Raw genomic sequence first — 15,290 nt, forward strand, 5'->3', positions numbered from 1 at the left:
TTCTTCAATAGAGATTAATCGTGAAATATATTTTCTTAGAATTATTTGAAAACTGATTACTCTGCAGGCTAGCTTACCTCCAGATCAAATAAGTGATCAGAATGTCCCACCGATTGATCAAGCCAGATGTCAGAATCTGGGCCAGAACAACTTGGCTTTTTAGACACTGGTGTCATTATATGCACTAGTAACCAGCATTATTTTATGATTCTTTACTTTTGTACAGTATTTTTCAGTGAGTGCTGCTACCATTTGGAAAAAGAATTATCCTCTTTGCGAGAAATTTACCACTCATTGCAACTCCAACTTCCCACCCACTGAACACCAGTAACGCCTTTCCCCTCATAATTTATCATGCTCCCTAAAGCAGAAGTTGTCGTCAAAGCTGAGAACCACTGTGCTAATGAAAGACTGGAGATCATTACCACACTAGAAAATCAAGTATTAGAATTTTTGCAAAGCAGATGTGAAGTGACATATTTTGTATATCAAACATGTAATGGCTAGAGGCACATTCTCATTACATTTAAAATCTAATTTACATTAAATATTCCACTGAATGTAACTAAAAACAAAATACTCATGGAAATTGCCATTTCTCCTGCTATAGAGTTAAGACATTGTTTATTAAAACAAAACAAAAACCACGGGGCAGATGTTTAGCCTTGTGGTTAAGACAATGATTAAGATGCCAATACTTTGGTTTATTCCCAGCTCTGACTTAGGAATACAGCTTCCTGCTAATGACAACCCGGCAGCGTAACCAGTCTAGCCAGAGTGATTTGGTTCCTGCCCCAACCTGAGAGATCCGGATTAAGCTCCAAGCCCCCAGTTTGGGTTACCATCAGGGAACCATCATGAGCATTTCAGGGAATAAACCAGCAGACTGGAGCTCTATATCTCTACCGCTCTGCCTCTGAAATACATAAATCAGAAACATCAAGTCAGAGAGAGTCATCGGCTTGAGCAATGAAGCAAACTAGATTCAAATTATTTACTATCAAATCTCAAATCTTAAGCCTCTCATTGATTAAAAGATAAGGAAATTTGTAACAAAAAAATGGATATTTTCCCAACCGACTTGTGAAAAATCAGGGTTGTAGTGTTGATGTGATCTTTCTTGTCATGACGGACCTTAAGGAGAAAAATGATAAGGTATTATTATCCCATAATAATAATCAACTGAATATTTATTCAGGTCCCTAAGGTTTTCTGTTTAATATTTTTTTCAGCTATAAAAAAATGTCAATTCCTAAATGAAGAGATGCCACAATAAATGAAAGACCTGTTTACCCGTGGCAAAGAAACATAACAAAGCAAGTGTGAATGATGCAGCAAGTTTAGAAAAATGGAAGCTGCTATTAAGCATGACAGGCTGTCACAACAGTAAACACAGTCATCAACATAATCATAGCAATAAAATAATATTTGTGTTCAGTTTCTTTCAAGAAGTTAAAATAATGACATCCTTTCTAAATTAACAGTTTTAAATAATGAGGGAAAAAATAGGAGAATCCAGAAAAAATCTTTAAATAAGTAATGTAATAATTTAGAGTCACTGCTCTATATGTCTGTTTTTCTTCAAATTTTCGTTAAGGTAATTGCATTTATATCTCTTTTTCTTTGCTGTACATGGCTTTCTTATTTTCTTTATGATCTAATATTCTTGATCTACACTTCTTACTACTTAGCTTCAATAAATCTGTAATCAGCTACAACTGCATTATTTTAGTTTTCTACAGCATATAATAAAATCTGTATTTCTTGTGATTATTTTCTCTATTGTAACAACACCATTTCTTTTGTAACTTTAAATAAGAATGCTGTATAAATGTATGATATAATTACCTCCACCTGGTATTCAGTGGTATGCCTTCGTTAGGAGTGTTTTTCCAGACAATGATGAAACACTGCAATGTGGAAACTGCCTTGTGTGGGAAACATTGCACACAGGTGCACATTAACTCTGTGTTTAATAATAAATATTCCATGCACTCATGAAGGCAGATTAGCTTCACTGTTCCATGTAAGCTACCACAGAGCTCTTTCTGGCCAACCATTTGGTGCTTTTGCCACAGTTCTTGCTATTTAAAGGGCCAGTTTACTAAGGCCCCATAAGATCAATAACAAAACTAGTTGATGTGTGTGCAATTTTGTTTCTATGCTTTCTTTAATGCAACATACAATGTATGGGTATCAAACACTAAAATACACATTGTAACTTTGTCATCATGTAAAAATATGTCTAGAGGGCTAAGAGATCCAAAATTTTCTTCCTTCCTTTCTTTCTTTTTTCAAGATATACTGATTTATTTGGAAGGTAGAGTTACAGATAGAGAGGAGGAGACAGAGATACAAAGACCTTCCCTGTGGTGCTTCACTCCCCAAATGGCTATAACAGCTGAGGCTGGGCCAAGTGGAAGCCAGGAGGCTAGAACTGGATCCGGGTATCCCATGTGGGTACAGAGGCCCAAGCCCTTGAGCCATCTTCCCGCTGCTTTCCCATGCTATAAGCAAGGACCTGGATTTGGAAGTGGAGCAGCCAGGACTTGAACTGGCACTCACATGGGCTGCCAGCGTTGCAGGCTACCTATTAACCTACAGCGCCACAACCTCAGGCTTTCTGAATAGAAGCAAGAAATACAGAGGATGGCATCCAAGGTCCCTTTAATTATAACTCACAATCAAAGGAACCTCAAGTTTTAACTTATATTTGGTGGAAATTTTGTGCCAAAAATACAGAATAAATTCTCTTCACAAACATGGGCCTGAGCACCAGATCTACATGTGGGAGGAGAGTCTCACTGCAGATGGGACATGTAGAGTTGCTTGGCCTGGTGGGAGTTTCAGATGGCCCAAATGAGAAACATCCCTTACAGCCATCAGTGGAACTTGCTTTTAGTATACCACTGTGATTTCCTCTTGGACTGGCCGTAACAATAACCAGTGCTGCTCACTCACTGATATTTTGTATATATTAACTGAGTGGTTTTGGCATCTTTAAATTCATTGAGGCTCCTAATTTCAACATTGGTCAGGCTTTACAATTTGTATTCAAAAGCTAGCAATCTCCCAAACAGGAACTTGTTCATTCTTTATTTTTCTTCTCTAGCAGGAAGAATGTGCCTCATTGTCTACCTTCTGTGTCATATCACTTCCCCTCTGCTGACAGAGTTTGTTGCTCTGAAAAATGAGAGATTTTGACTGGCTGATCTCCAAAGTGTTGTCCAGTCCTGATAGTCATTTATTCTGTGATTCATTATATAAATGTCATGGACACATTTGCAAGTACTTTCCTTATTTCATAATAGTCTTCTCAATCATGAAAAAGCATGTGGTTCTGCCTTTGCAAACTCTCATGTCTTGTCCCTATCAGAAAAATCTGACAAATGAAGAATTGTGTACATTAATTTTTTATTCCTGTTTCAAAAATGTATATAGTTACTGTTTGTATAGACATCTCCCCAGTTTTAAACAGCAGTACTGATAGCCTAAAGTAAACCCTACTGCTCCTTTTGGCACAGCACAGTTCTCACATCCCACTGTGGCTACTTTCTGCATGCCTGTTCTCATGTGGGTGTGAACTCTGCAAATAAACATCAATGACTGGCATTTATATCCGCTTTGTCATTGCACAGCCCAACTATGTTCTAAATGCAGGTTTAGAATTTTTATCTTAGCATTCCAGTGCTTCTAAACCCTCTTTGATTGTAGCAAGAGGAGCTTTCTTTTCAAGAATATACATTGATTTTATAAATGTGTGAGTAAAAATGCATCCCACTTCTCTAATTTTATAGCTTCTTTGTAAGATTTGTCAACTTTGTTGATTTCATTCCAAGAGATTGACAACAACTTTTCCGTATAGAAGACTTTGATTAATGTCACTTTTTATCTCTTAAAAGGATCCTTCCCAGCCATTGGGGTGGAGACGTTTTGCCCCAGCTTCCTGAGGGCAGGGTTTTTAAATAGCATCCAGGCCCCGCATCCAGTGCCAGGGGGAGGATCTCTGCCCCCCAGGATTCCTGCTGGTAGGTATTTCAGGTGAAGTTTTCTGCCACCATCTACAGTAGTAGGACTGTACTCACAATTGACAGACCCATAGCACAAAAATGAGTATTTCTAAAGTATATTGTTTAAAGAATTGCAAGTGACTTTTTTGGGGTGCCAGAGCCATATACGTGATACCTAATTATGTGAAAATATCATCAAAGAAGTGCATAAGGAACTGAACCCTAAGCACCCAATTAACATAGTGCTGCCTCTACTTCTGAGAAAATTTCTACATAAGTAAGAACTAGAGCCTCAGATCCCTAATTTGTAACTCAAGAATAAAACAAAGATGAATTTTTTCACATACTTTGCTGCTTGGAATTGGCCAGAAAAAAGAATATAAACTAAGTGTTCTTGACAGAAAGAATAATTCCACATTTATAAGAGCTGATAAAGATTTCTGTGTTGCTAAATAAAAATTATTTGAAGGTATGCCAGAAAGTAGCAAATTTGGGTGAAATTTTTGAGAAAGAAAATTAAGACCCAGTCCTTCCTAAAAATACCAGTTTGACCAAAGCCATATTTGATCACTGAGAGAAATATAGGCTGTTGAGCAGTTTAAAATGCATTTGCAGATTTAATAGAACACTTTGTGAATTATCCATGGTATGACTGCAGTCACAAGTTGTTTCTTCCCTGTCATTTAGTAAATATCCAACTGCTTCCCTCATTTGTACCCAAAGAATTAAAACCTCCTTTATATTTCATATATATCTTAGCAAAATAGAATGAGTATTAATTCAAATTGAAAATTTCTATTGAAATTTTTCTCATAAATTGTGTTCTTTTTACTATAATTAATGATAGTGCTAGAATTTATGATAATAACATCAATGTGTTCAAGAAGCCTAGCCTAGCCAGCAATATAATGGGATTGAGAAGACTGAGACAGCAAATAAAAACAAAATACCAGTATGCACATATCTTGCTGTTCTTAACATAATTATATCAACCAAGCCTAAGATTATTATACTGATTTTTTTCTGTTGTCTTTCTGGTGCCCTTGTCCACTTAAAACATATAAAAAGCAACAAACTATAAACTGATGCTGATGACATTTAGTTTTATTATTGTATAATTTACTGACATGACTAGGGGCTTTGTAGCTTCCAGAATAGAAACCAAAATTGTTTGAATTAAAAGATTAGGAAATTTAATTCTAATGGGTGTTATGCCACCTTCTTTCTACCTGGAAACAGAAATGGTATCAGTTGCACAGGAATTTTGCTGGGTATTTTTGTTGTTCTTACAAAGAATCAGAAAGAAAAATCTATATAAGCTGAGCTCTTAACTGCAATAAGAAAATGTATCTTTCATACACATAATTAACAACTGAGTAATTAGAATTTAGAAGAACAGATGATTTGTAGTTTAACCCTTTTTTTGAAATGACAAATCTGGTGAATTTAGATATATTTGGGAGAAATGACATTATGAAGTTTAGTAGTGACTTGAATTATTCAACATCATTGACAACAAAATAATAATAACCCTGTCATTTAGCCATGGAGAATAAGACAAGGGAGATGATTGTTCTACAGCACAAACATAGAAACAGCTTTCCACATATGTATTTAAAAGAACATTCTAGCACTGTAGTCTTCTAGGCTTTAAGCCAAATTTGCCTCCAGATATCATAAGAGGAAAAACAGAAAGAAAAAAAAAACTGTTTTTTTTTTTATAACTTACATACAAATCAGGTTTGAAAAAATTGCTTCATGAAAAGTTTATAGATTATTCTAAATTGTGTTCCCTCAAACTAAAGTTAACTCACTTTTCCTGGCTTATCTCACTTTGAAAACTGATCCCCATATACTTCCATGTTTTTCAATAAGGACTGCTATGATTCTAAAGATAATTTGTATCCTCTCCCATTCAACAATAGCTTATTTCTCCAGAATTTCCTTTATAGGCTGTGTAAATAAAAATGAAGCAGTAATCATGGGAAGTTTTTACTGTTTCTTTATGAAAAAAAATAAAAAACTAAAGAATTTCTTTGTCTTTTGATAGCTGAACTGATGTTCCTTCAGATTTAAGACATTGCTTTGAGGGCAGGAAGCAGTTCTTCCCATTGCCCGCATCATGACACTTTAAATAGTTGGCTGAAAGTTGATGTCTACTGGGAAAAAATTAGTTTTCTACCTATTGATTATATGTCACACTGTTTTGATGGTCTCATAAGACATTTGCTGTGTCATTCAATGAATCACAAAACCTGTTCTAGAGATCTTACTAATTTGATTCTCAGTTATTTTTTTAATGAAGATGGGATAAGTGACTATGTCTCATACAAAATAGTTTGTTTGCATCATGTCATACTGTGCAATAAAAGAACACTATTTCTGTAGTACTTATTTTTACACTAATTTTAACAACAAGAGAACCACTAAATCATGAGACCCAGAAAGCAGACAAGCCTGAAATCAGTATTTATGTAGTATCTGTCAGTGGTTTATAAAATTTCTCATTTCGAGAAAGGTCATATAGTAAAGAGTTATTATCCCTAGCTTCAAATAAAGATTAGCACCAGGAAGTGTTGGCTGAAAGTTGAATAGCAAGTGTATAATGAAACGCCTTTCCCATAGTAGTCACCTGATAAAATAAATTTAGAGAAGAGGAGAGGAGAAAATAGGGGGAAGAGCACATTGGAATGGAGAAACGAGTAAATTCTACATAAATGTAGAATTCTATTTTTGAAGCAGTCTCCTCCCACTTATTCTTCCCTATTAAAATCAAATTATATCTACTTAAAAAGAATTAATATGCCCCTTTTATTAAATATGTTATCAGGTTACACTTTAAATAATATTTGCTCTCTTTGTTTCCTTTAGTTAGTTGTGTAATTCTGTGGTCAAACACTATTTGAAGGTGATAGGGAACATTTTTATATGCTATAGAGTATTGCTTTTACACAAAGCCTTGGCCTAATAGCTTACCTTATGACAGAGCCCTCCTCCAGTTTCATGTTTTTACCATACACTGGTGAAAGCAGAATAATGAAGACATTGAGAGATATAATTATATGATAATAGTGTTGGAGCAATATATGAAAGCTTCATTCAGTTTTGTTGTCATTTCACAGCAATAATTGATATCATAAAGTATCTTAAATTTGTATAACAGTCAACCATTGCAATGTGTGTTAGAAACCAGGACTTCTTAGTACAGATAGTTAGTACACATCCATATGTGCTATTTACTCTGAATGTGATTGAATCACAGAATTTGAGCTTATAATTTCCCATCAGCTGTAGAAAGTTTATATGTAATATAAATAATATTTATATGTATTATATGTAAAATTTATATGTAGAGATTAGATTCTACCAGATTCAAAGTATGCTTTAAACCAATAAGTTTTCCAATTTTGACCAACATTGTGCAACAAAAAAAGAAATAATTTATGGGATTTATAAATAGATACATAATAAAAAAAATTCTGAAGGTCTCCCAAATACTTCCTTTATGGTGATCTTGGAATCTCTTTAGTTGAAGGAATGTTCTTCTGAGCATTCTCCAGTTTGCCTGCTTGTATTTAAATGCATGTGATATTAAAAAAAAAAAAAAAAAAAAAACCTCTTTGTCATTTGCACCTGAGCATCTCCTCTCTGTGTAACTTGTGTTAGGTCCAAAGGAAATGGCAAAGATGGAGTAAGACTCCCTGTCTACTTTTTCTGAATCACGTAACAGGGAAAATATAAACACATGGGCATTCGAAACCCATATTTGTAATTACTATATGATGAATAATATTGTTTAATATTATGCATTTATTTGTCTTTTGGAAAAAGATTTGGATGAGCTCTATACTAAAATAGCCAAACCTTTTTATATTCTAACTATTGTCCCCTAACTATCCATGTTAGGAAATTGATTCACCAATCAATTTTCTATAAACCAATAGCATATCTAACAATATCATTTTTACAGCAAAGTACTTACAGCCCTGAGACAATATGAAAATATCTTCACAGTCCATTAACAATGATTATCAATATTTTCCTTCTCATATTTCATGTGAAATCCTATCTGATATAGAGTCAGGGCAAATATAGCATGCACAATCCAAAGAATTTGTTTTTACTCAGAAGGCATATGGTTTAGATGTTAGAAGTGAGCCATGAATGATAAATAAGGTTGAAGCTTCAGAAAATCAAGGATCTAGTAACTATAATATTATCAGGTTTTGATGCATACAGAGAACTACAGAAAAAATCAGTAATACATATGTAAGATTAGGTGCAGACATTGAAGGAATATAAAATGAGTTAAGGAAAATTGGTGTGAACTCAAGATGCCAAGGAAAATCAACAGTGCAAAGGTGTATACACACTTTAAATACAATCAAACTAAAACTCAGAAAAAAAATAGAACAAATCATTTAATATTCTTCATATTTTCTGACATTCAAAGAAGTCAGTAACTTTTGGATCCACCACCTGACATTTCAAAATTAATAACTTATGACAAAACAATTTCTATTAGCTATAGTAATTCTAATGATGATGATTATTTAAATATTTTTCTGTGTCATATATAACAATTTGCCTTACTTTATCTTTAACAAAATATTATTCTAATAAGTGTACATAACATAAGACACAGTGGTTTAGTTTTTAAGAAACCTCTTCCTTAATTGATGTGTGTATATTTTATACATTTATGCAATTGAAAATGTTGTCAGTTATCCTGAAAGGGGTGTTACAAGTGAGTATACCTACTTAAGCCAAAAACTAATTATGAAGGGAATCAGAAAAAGAAAACTAGATTAAATGTGCAAAGTAAAATACTGAAAAAAATTCATTCAAAATATAAACTGTAGTAATAAGAAAATCCTTCCTCTAGATTATTAACTCCTAGTTTTATTCCTTGCCATTTATGTGATTTCAAGCGCTGATACAGGCCCTACTCAAAACTGCCCTAGAGAACAGCTCTCCCTAGAGAAATCTCTCCCTCTAAAGCTTGTGAAGCTGTAGGCTTTAGAAAGAAACTCTGCCAAACAGCTACTATTTAAAAACTGGTATGGGGGCTACAAGGCAGATATGAAAGGAGAAAATGGTGATTGCTACTTCTGTAGTGGGGGAGAGACACTTAGGGTCACTGATCGCTTGACAAACCAAACACACACAGCCAAAGAAGGGCAAGGGAAATGGCATGAGCCCGTGATTCCAGTCAAATAGCCCCTTCAAAACATCTGCAAAACATCTGTTTCAATTATTCTACACCTAGTGCAAAAGGGACTAGCCAGGTAATGTCAGGGTTGATTTCACTTTACTGTTAAAAGTTAGTATATTCAGAAGAACATGTGCAACATCCTCTGGTTCCTTGACTTATTTGAAAAGATATACACTAAAGGTTACCAAAAAATGATTTAAGATGCCGGTATAGAGGGCAAAGCCGCTGCCTGCAGTGCCAGTATCCCATATGGACACCGGTTCGAGTCCTGGCTGCTTCACTTCTGATCCAGCTCTCTGCTAAGGCTTGAGAATGCAGTAGAGGATGGCCCAAGTCCTTGGGCCCCTGTACCTGTGTGGGAGACCTAGAAGAAGCTCTTGGCTCCTGGCTTCAGGTATGCACAGCTCTGGCTAATTGGGGAGTGAACCAGCAGATGGAAGACCTCTCTCTCTCTCTCTCTCTCTCTCTCTCTCTCTCTCTCTCTGCCTCTGCCTCTCCTCTCTCTGTGTTAACTCTGAGTTTCAAATAAATAAATAAATCTTTAAAAAAACGATTTAAAATGTAACAATGGTAAGTTTAAGACTTACATCAGGAAAGTCAGGATGGGAACATATAAAAACTTGAAGGTATGATTCAAACCTTGAAATAACATTTGAATATAAAAACTTCTGTCTATTGCAGAGTGTTGACTTAAGGACTCCTAAGAACACGTGATCCTAATAGCATGGTATAGGTCATGGACTCAGATTCATTATAGACTGTAGTTTGATTCCTGGTAAAAAAAAAAAAAATGAGACTCCTTGGTAACTAAAGGATCAGGTGAAATCTTGGTGATTCTTTAAACTCCCTCCCCAGTCTAGACTTTAAAAATCCAATGAGGCTACAGACTCTTTTCCCCTGAAAAATGGACATGTGAGCACATATGTAAATATGCACATACAATTTCAGGAGTCCTTTGGATTTCCTATAATCCATAAATGAAGGACTCCTGGTTCTTAAAACCTCAATGTCCAATTTATAAAATTGTACTTACATAAGTGAGCACCATCATTTTTATGATAGACTGACAGTGCATTAAAAAACCTCAGGATACATTTGATATCAAGCTCTTGATCATTTACAAAGAGAATTTCGATTTTTTTCCTGTCAGAAACACATGAAAAATCTTAAAAGAGACTTTAAATAATCTGCAGACTCTGCTAGTTCATTTTTTACTTCTCTATTCAGATTCTTTAAATAGTTTTGGCCTTTAACCTTAGTTAAGCCTTATTAGCATGAATGCTTCCTTTATCATAATGTCATTTGAGTAAGTTTGAATCTAAGAAATATAAATCTTATATGAGACTATTTAAATTCTCAGTTGAGAACATATCTACCCCCTAGAGATTTTTATATTGTTACCAATTGTGCCATTTATTTTGGTTCTATTCTAAGAACCTATCAACACTTTTTAAAGATTCATCCAACAATCATTTTCTCCTTACAAAGAAACATTCTGAAACACTTTACACAGTGTGCTAATTTAATGTGTTATCTTTGTGTTGATTGGGGCTTTGTTTTCAGTGTGTGTTCCCTGAAATTGGAAACATGATAAGCATATGGGAGACTTAAATGCCTTTTCCTTTCCAGAGAACTATGTCTATTCCCACAGGGTAGCATGCAAGGCCTCATGGTCTGTTTAAGAATATAAGTAAAGGTAGATCAATTCTGCTATAAAATATGCCTCATCTCAGAGTTCACTATTTTGCTTTGTAGGACAAAGCAAGGTGGAACTGCCTTATGACAGTGTTGGTTTTTCATAATTCTATTCACAGAGGTCTTACAGTGTATTTAACAAAACTGAACTTTAAAAAAATTAAACACTTTATAAAAGTTACAGAAAAGATTCAAAAAAATAAATAATAACTTGCCTAAGGAGGAAAAAAGGAAAGTAGCCAGTGGTTTAACTAAATAATATGTATGGATTACTTGACCAATATTTTATCCATTGTAATTAAATATCACCCTAAATGACCTATGTAGTTCAGATGCTACAATAAATTCACGCTGATTAGATGCTTTATTTTTAAAATGTCTATTTTTCTTTTGATAATGAATGGTACACATAACCAGAAAGCTACATAGGTGATTGCTTATGTAACAATAAGACAGAAAACAGCATAGTATGTTGGAAAATTCCATGCTTCCTACCAAAAGCTAAGGTCTCTCTCTCTCTCTTCTTCTTCTTCTTCTTCTTTTTTTTAATTCAAAACAACACAATGCATTCCCTTAAAATTCCGCAGATCAGAAGTCCAGTCAGGCGAGGCTGGTTTCTCCATACCAAGCTTCAGAAGGCTGAAATCAAGTAGAGTTCTTTGGGAAGCCCCATGAAACTGTCCATAACTTAATCCCTTGATTCTGAGAATATGCTACCTTACATAGCTAAGGACTCTTACAATATTTAGGATGGAACAGTTCCCCCAGTGTCTTCTGCCGAGGTCTTATAAGAACATATCATATTGCTGCTCTGAAATCTCTGTATGTCTCTTACCACTGCAATTCCAACTGCTAAGCCCTGACATTTAAAGCCTTGTATGAGAACATGGGAATAGTTTCAAATAGATTGATTTATAATTGAACTTTAAGATGATTATCATAAAGTATTGATTGAGAGACAGAAAAATCAAACTCCAAGGGTTTTTCCAGTCAAATTTCTTAAGTATATACTTCTTATTTATATGGAATATTTTAGGGCTTTGTAGGCCATTAAAATCATAGAACTTCTTTTTAAATTAATTAACTAATTAATTTGAAAGAGCAGCAGAGAGAGAAGGAGGGAAGAAGAGGAGTGAGGGAGGGAGAGAGAGAAAAAGAGAGACAGAGAGAGATCGTCTGTCCACCAGTTCACTCCCCAAAATGATGGCAATGGATGAGACTAGGCCAGGCCTAAGCCAAGAGCCAGGAACGCCATTTGAGTCTCCCACATGAGTAGCAAGGGATCAACAATCACTGCTTTTCTAGTTGAATTAGCAAGGAGACAGATCAGAAGCAGAGCCACTGGGACTGGAACTGTCACTCGGTCATGGGATGCCTGCTACACAAGCAGAGGCTTAACCTTCTGTGCCACAACACCAACTTGCAAAATCCTATAACTTCTTGACAGAACATCACCAAGAGCAAAACAGTATTTAGTCCATAGTGCCTTTCCAGGAAGTTTCTACAATAAGACACAGAAATTCAGGGTATTCTTAATCTTTTCCAAATTGCTAGAAGACCTAAGGGTCATTTTGTGGTTTAACAAAATGGTCAAGAATCCTAACTCTGAAGCCAGATTGCCAGGCTGTATGCCCTGGCTCTAGCAATTGCTCGTTGCATATTTTGGTCCAAGCTGCTTAAACTTTCAGTGCATCAGCAATGTTATAAATTAAATAAGCTGATAATTGCACTTACCACAAGAGTTGATAATGAGGATTAACTGAATTAGTACAGGTAATGCCCTTAGAACAAATGCTGATTTAGATGTACTAATATTTATTTTAATATTATCTATACAACAGAAATTTACAGGAAGAAACTAAGAATTAAAGCAGCATACAACTATTTATTTGACATGTAATTTAATTTGTTTTTGAATATTTTATTATATTTATTTATTTATTATATTATATATATAAATATATTATATATATTATATATAAATAAATAAATATATTATATTTATTTATTATTATTTATTATTTATATATTTATATTATATAATATTTAAAGGCAGGAAAACTCCCTGCTGTACTTTATTCATCGCTACCTAGTAGTAATTAACCTATTGATTATTACATAACATTTATTCTGCTCCTAATAGTTGAAAAGCAGAAAGTCATACACAATGTCAGAACAAAAACTTTTAACTTATTCATCATTACATTACTTTTCTTAATTTAGATGTAATAATCAAGAAAGCTATTCTTAAAAACTCATATGTTATTAAAAGTTTGCAATATGGTTACTGCCTTGCAGAGAAAACAGTTTAACATCAGGAGTCTTTGGCAGTAACTCTTATTGCCAGCAAGATACTTTTAGTTAAGGAGAAATCTTTTTGCCCATATGGTAATTTCCAGTACAAAGAAGACATTATGGAGTATTATGACAGTTAATCAATGCAGATGGTGTGCCACTCTCTTTGGAACTGGCTTAAAAATCATATTTTGTTTCTTTAGCTTCATGTCTTTTATTAAATCTAAAACAATCTAGATTAAGAAATACACCTATTTTCATAAATGTAGATTACTCCTCCTAATTTCAATGCAGTGTTTTATCACAACATAAAATGTTTTATTCTTAAGTAATTTGTTAAGAGCATTTGTATCATCTTAAATACAAAATGGAAAAGAAAGAAATAAGAGGGAAAAATGGAACCAAGTCAACTTACTGATTATATAGATTCCTAGATGTAAATAGCTCCAAGGATAAAATCATTAATTTCAAATTATTCATAGGACAAACAAGTATAAGTACAATGGCTGCAAGGGCCAGAACTTAGCAGATCTGAAGCCAAGAGCCAGGAGCTTCTTGCAGGTCTCTCAGTTGTGTGCAGCAGCCAAGGGGCCCAAGCCATCCTCTATGGCTTTTCCAGGCACATCAGCAGGGAGCTGGATTGGAAGTGGAGCAATGAGAACTTGAACTAGTGCCCATATGGGATGCCAGCCCTGCAGGCTAGGGCTTTAACCCATTGCGCCATGGCACCAGCCCCCAGAAGCTATTTTAAGAAACTAATATATTAAGAAGCCGTTTTAAAGAATTTATTAGTATGTTATTTTTAATTAGGAAAATAATCATTTGGATTATTTTACTCTACCCTCAGAGAAATCATCTTGTTCATTAAAGCCATATGAAACCTGAAAATTACAGTTGCATAGGATTTAAATGAACCTTTGAGATCCTTCAGAAATTCCTGAATATACTGACCTTAGTCATTTTAAATAACGAAACTTCTTACTCTGCAACCATTTTTTAGTTTAGGATTCAACATCTGGTCAGTAAAGTTAGATATAATACTTGGCATATAGTTAGTTATTCATCCATCAAGCTGCTATTGGATAGTGATTCAGTATTTGATATTAGATCCTATTCTCTTAAATTATTTTTAATAATGGAAAAAGAGAGAAGTCTTCTAAATTTATTCAGTGAAGCCAGTATTGCCTTGATACCAAAACCAGACAGGGACACAACAAAAAAGGAAGCTACAGGCCAATATCCACAAGGAACATAAATGCAAAAAATCCTCAAGAATACACCAGCAAATCAAATCTAACAGCACATTTAAAAGATCACTTTGTGGGACCAGTGCCGTGGCTCACTTGGTTAATCCTCTGCCTGCGGCACTGGCATCCCATATGGGCACCGGGTTCTAGTCCCAGTTGCTCCTCTTCCAGTCCAGCTCTCTGCTGTGGCCTGGGAAGCAGTGGAGGATGGCCCAGGTGCTTGGGCCCCTGCACCCACATGGGAGACCAGGAGGAAGCACCTGGCTCCTGGCTTTGGATCGGCGCAGCGTGCTGGCCATAGCAGCCATTTGAGGGGTGAACCAATGGAAGGAAAACCTTTCTCTCTCTCTCACTGTCTAACTCTATCTGTCAAATTTAAAAAAAAAAAAAAAAAAAAAGATCACTTGGCATGATAAGTGGATTCATCCAGGGATTCAAGGAGGGTTCAACATAGCAATCAATAAACATGCACCACATCAATAAAATGAGTAACAAAAATCATATGGTCACCTCATTAGATTTTGAAAGGCATTTGAAAAAGTTCAACATCCTTCATGATAAAAGTTTGACCAATGAAATTCAGAACAAACATACCTCAACATAATAAAAATAATATATAACAATCTAATAGCTAATATCATTTTGAACAAGAAAAGCTGAATTTGTCTATGATTTGGAAGAAGACAAGGACATGCACTGTCACTAGTTTTAGTCAACATAGTACTAGAAGTCCTAGCTAGAGCAATTAACAAAGAGAAAGAAATAAAAGCTATCCTGATTCAGAAGAATTCAAACTGCCAGTGTTTGCAGATGCCATGACCTTTACAT

The 15,290-nt window shown here is 34.8% G+C and overlaps 1 protein-coding gene across 1 annotated transcript in view; it reads left to right on the forward strand.

Moving 5' to 3' along the window:
- The window catches only part of EPHA6 (EPH receptor A6), a 1,087,270-nt gene that overhangs the window by 922,926 nt on the left and 149,054 nt on the right, over nt 1-15,290 (forward strand). Inside the window, exon 12 of the mRNA XM_062206703.1 lies at nt 3,903-4,028. Coding sequence (XP_062062687.1) covers nt 3,903-4,028 — 126 coding nt within the window. The remainder of the gene's footprint in view (nt 1-3,902; nt 4,029-15,290) is intronic.

The sequence above is a fragment of the Lepus europaeus genome, chromosome 2 (assembly GCF_033115175.1).
Source record: "Lepus europaeus isolate LE1 chromosome 2, mLepTim1.pri, whole genome shotgun sequence".
In the NCBI taxonomy this organism is placed as follows: Eukaryota; Metazoa; Chordata; class Mammalia; order Lagomorpha; family Leporidae; genus Lepus; species Lepus europaeus.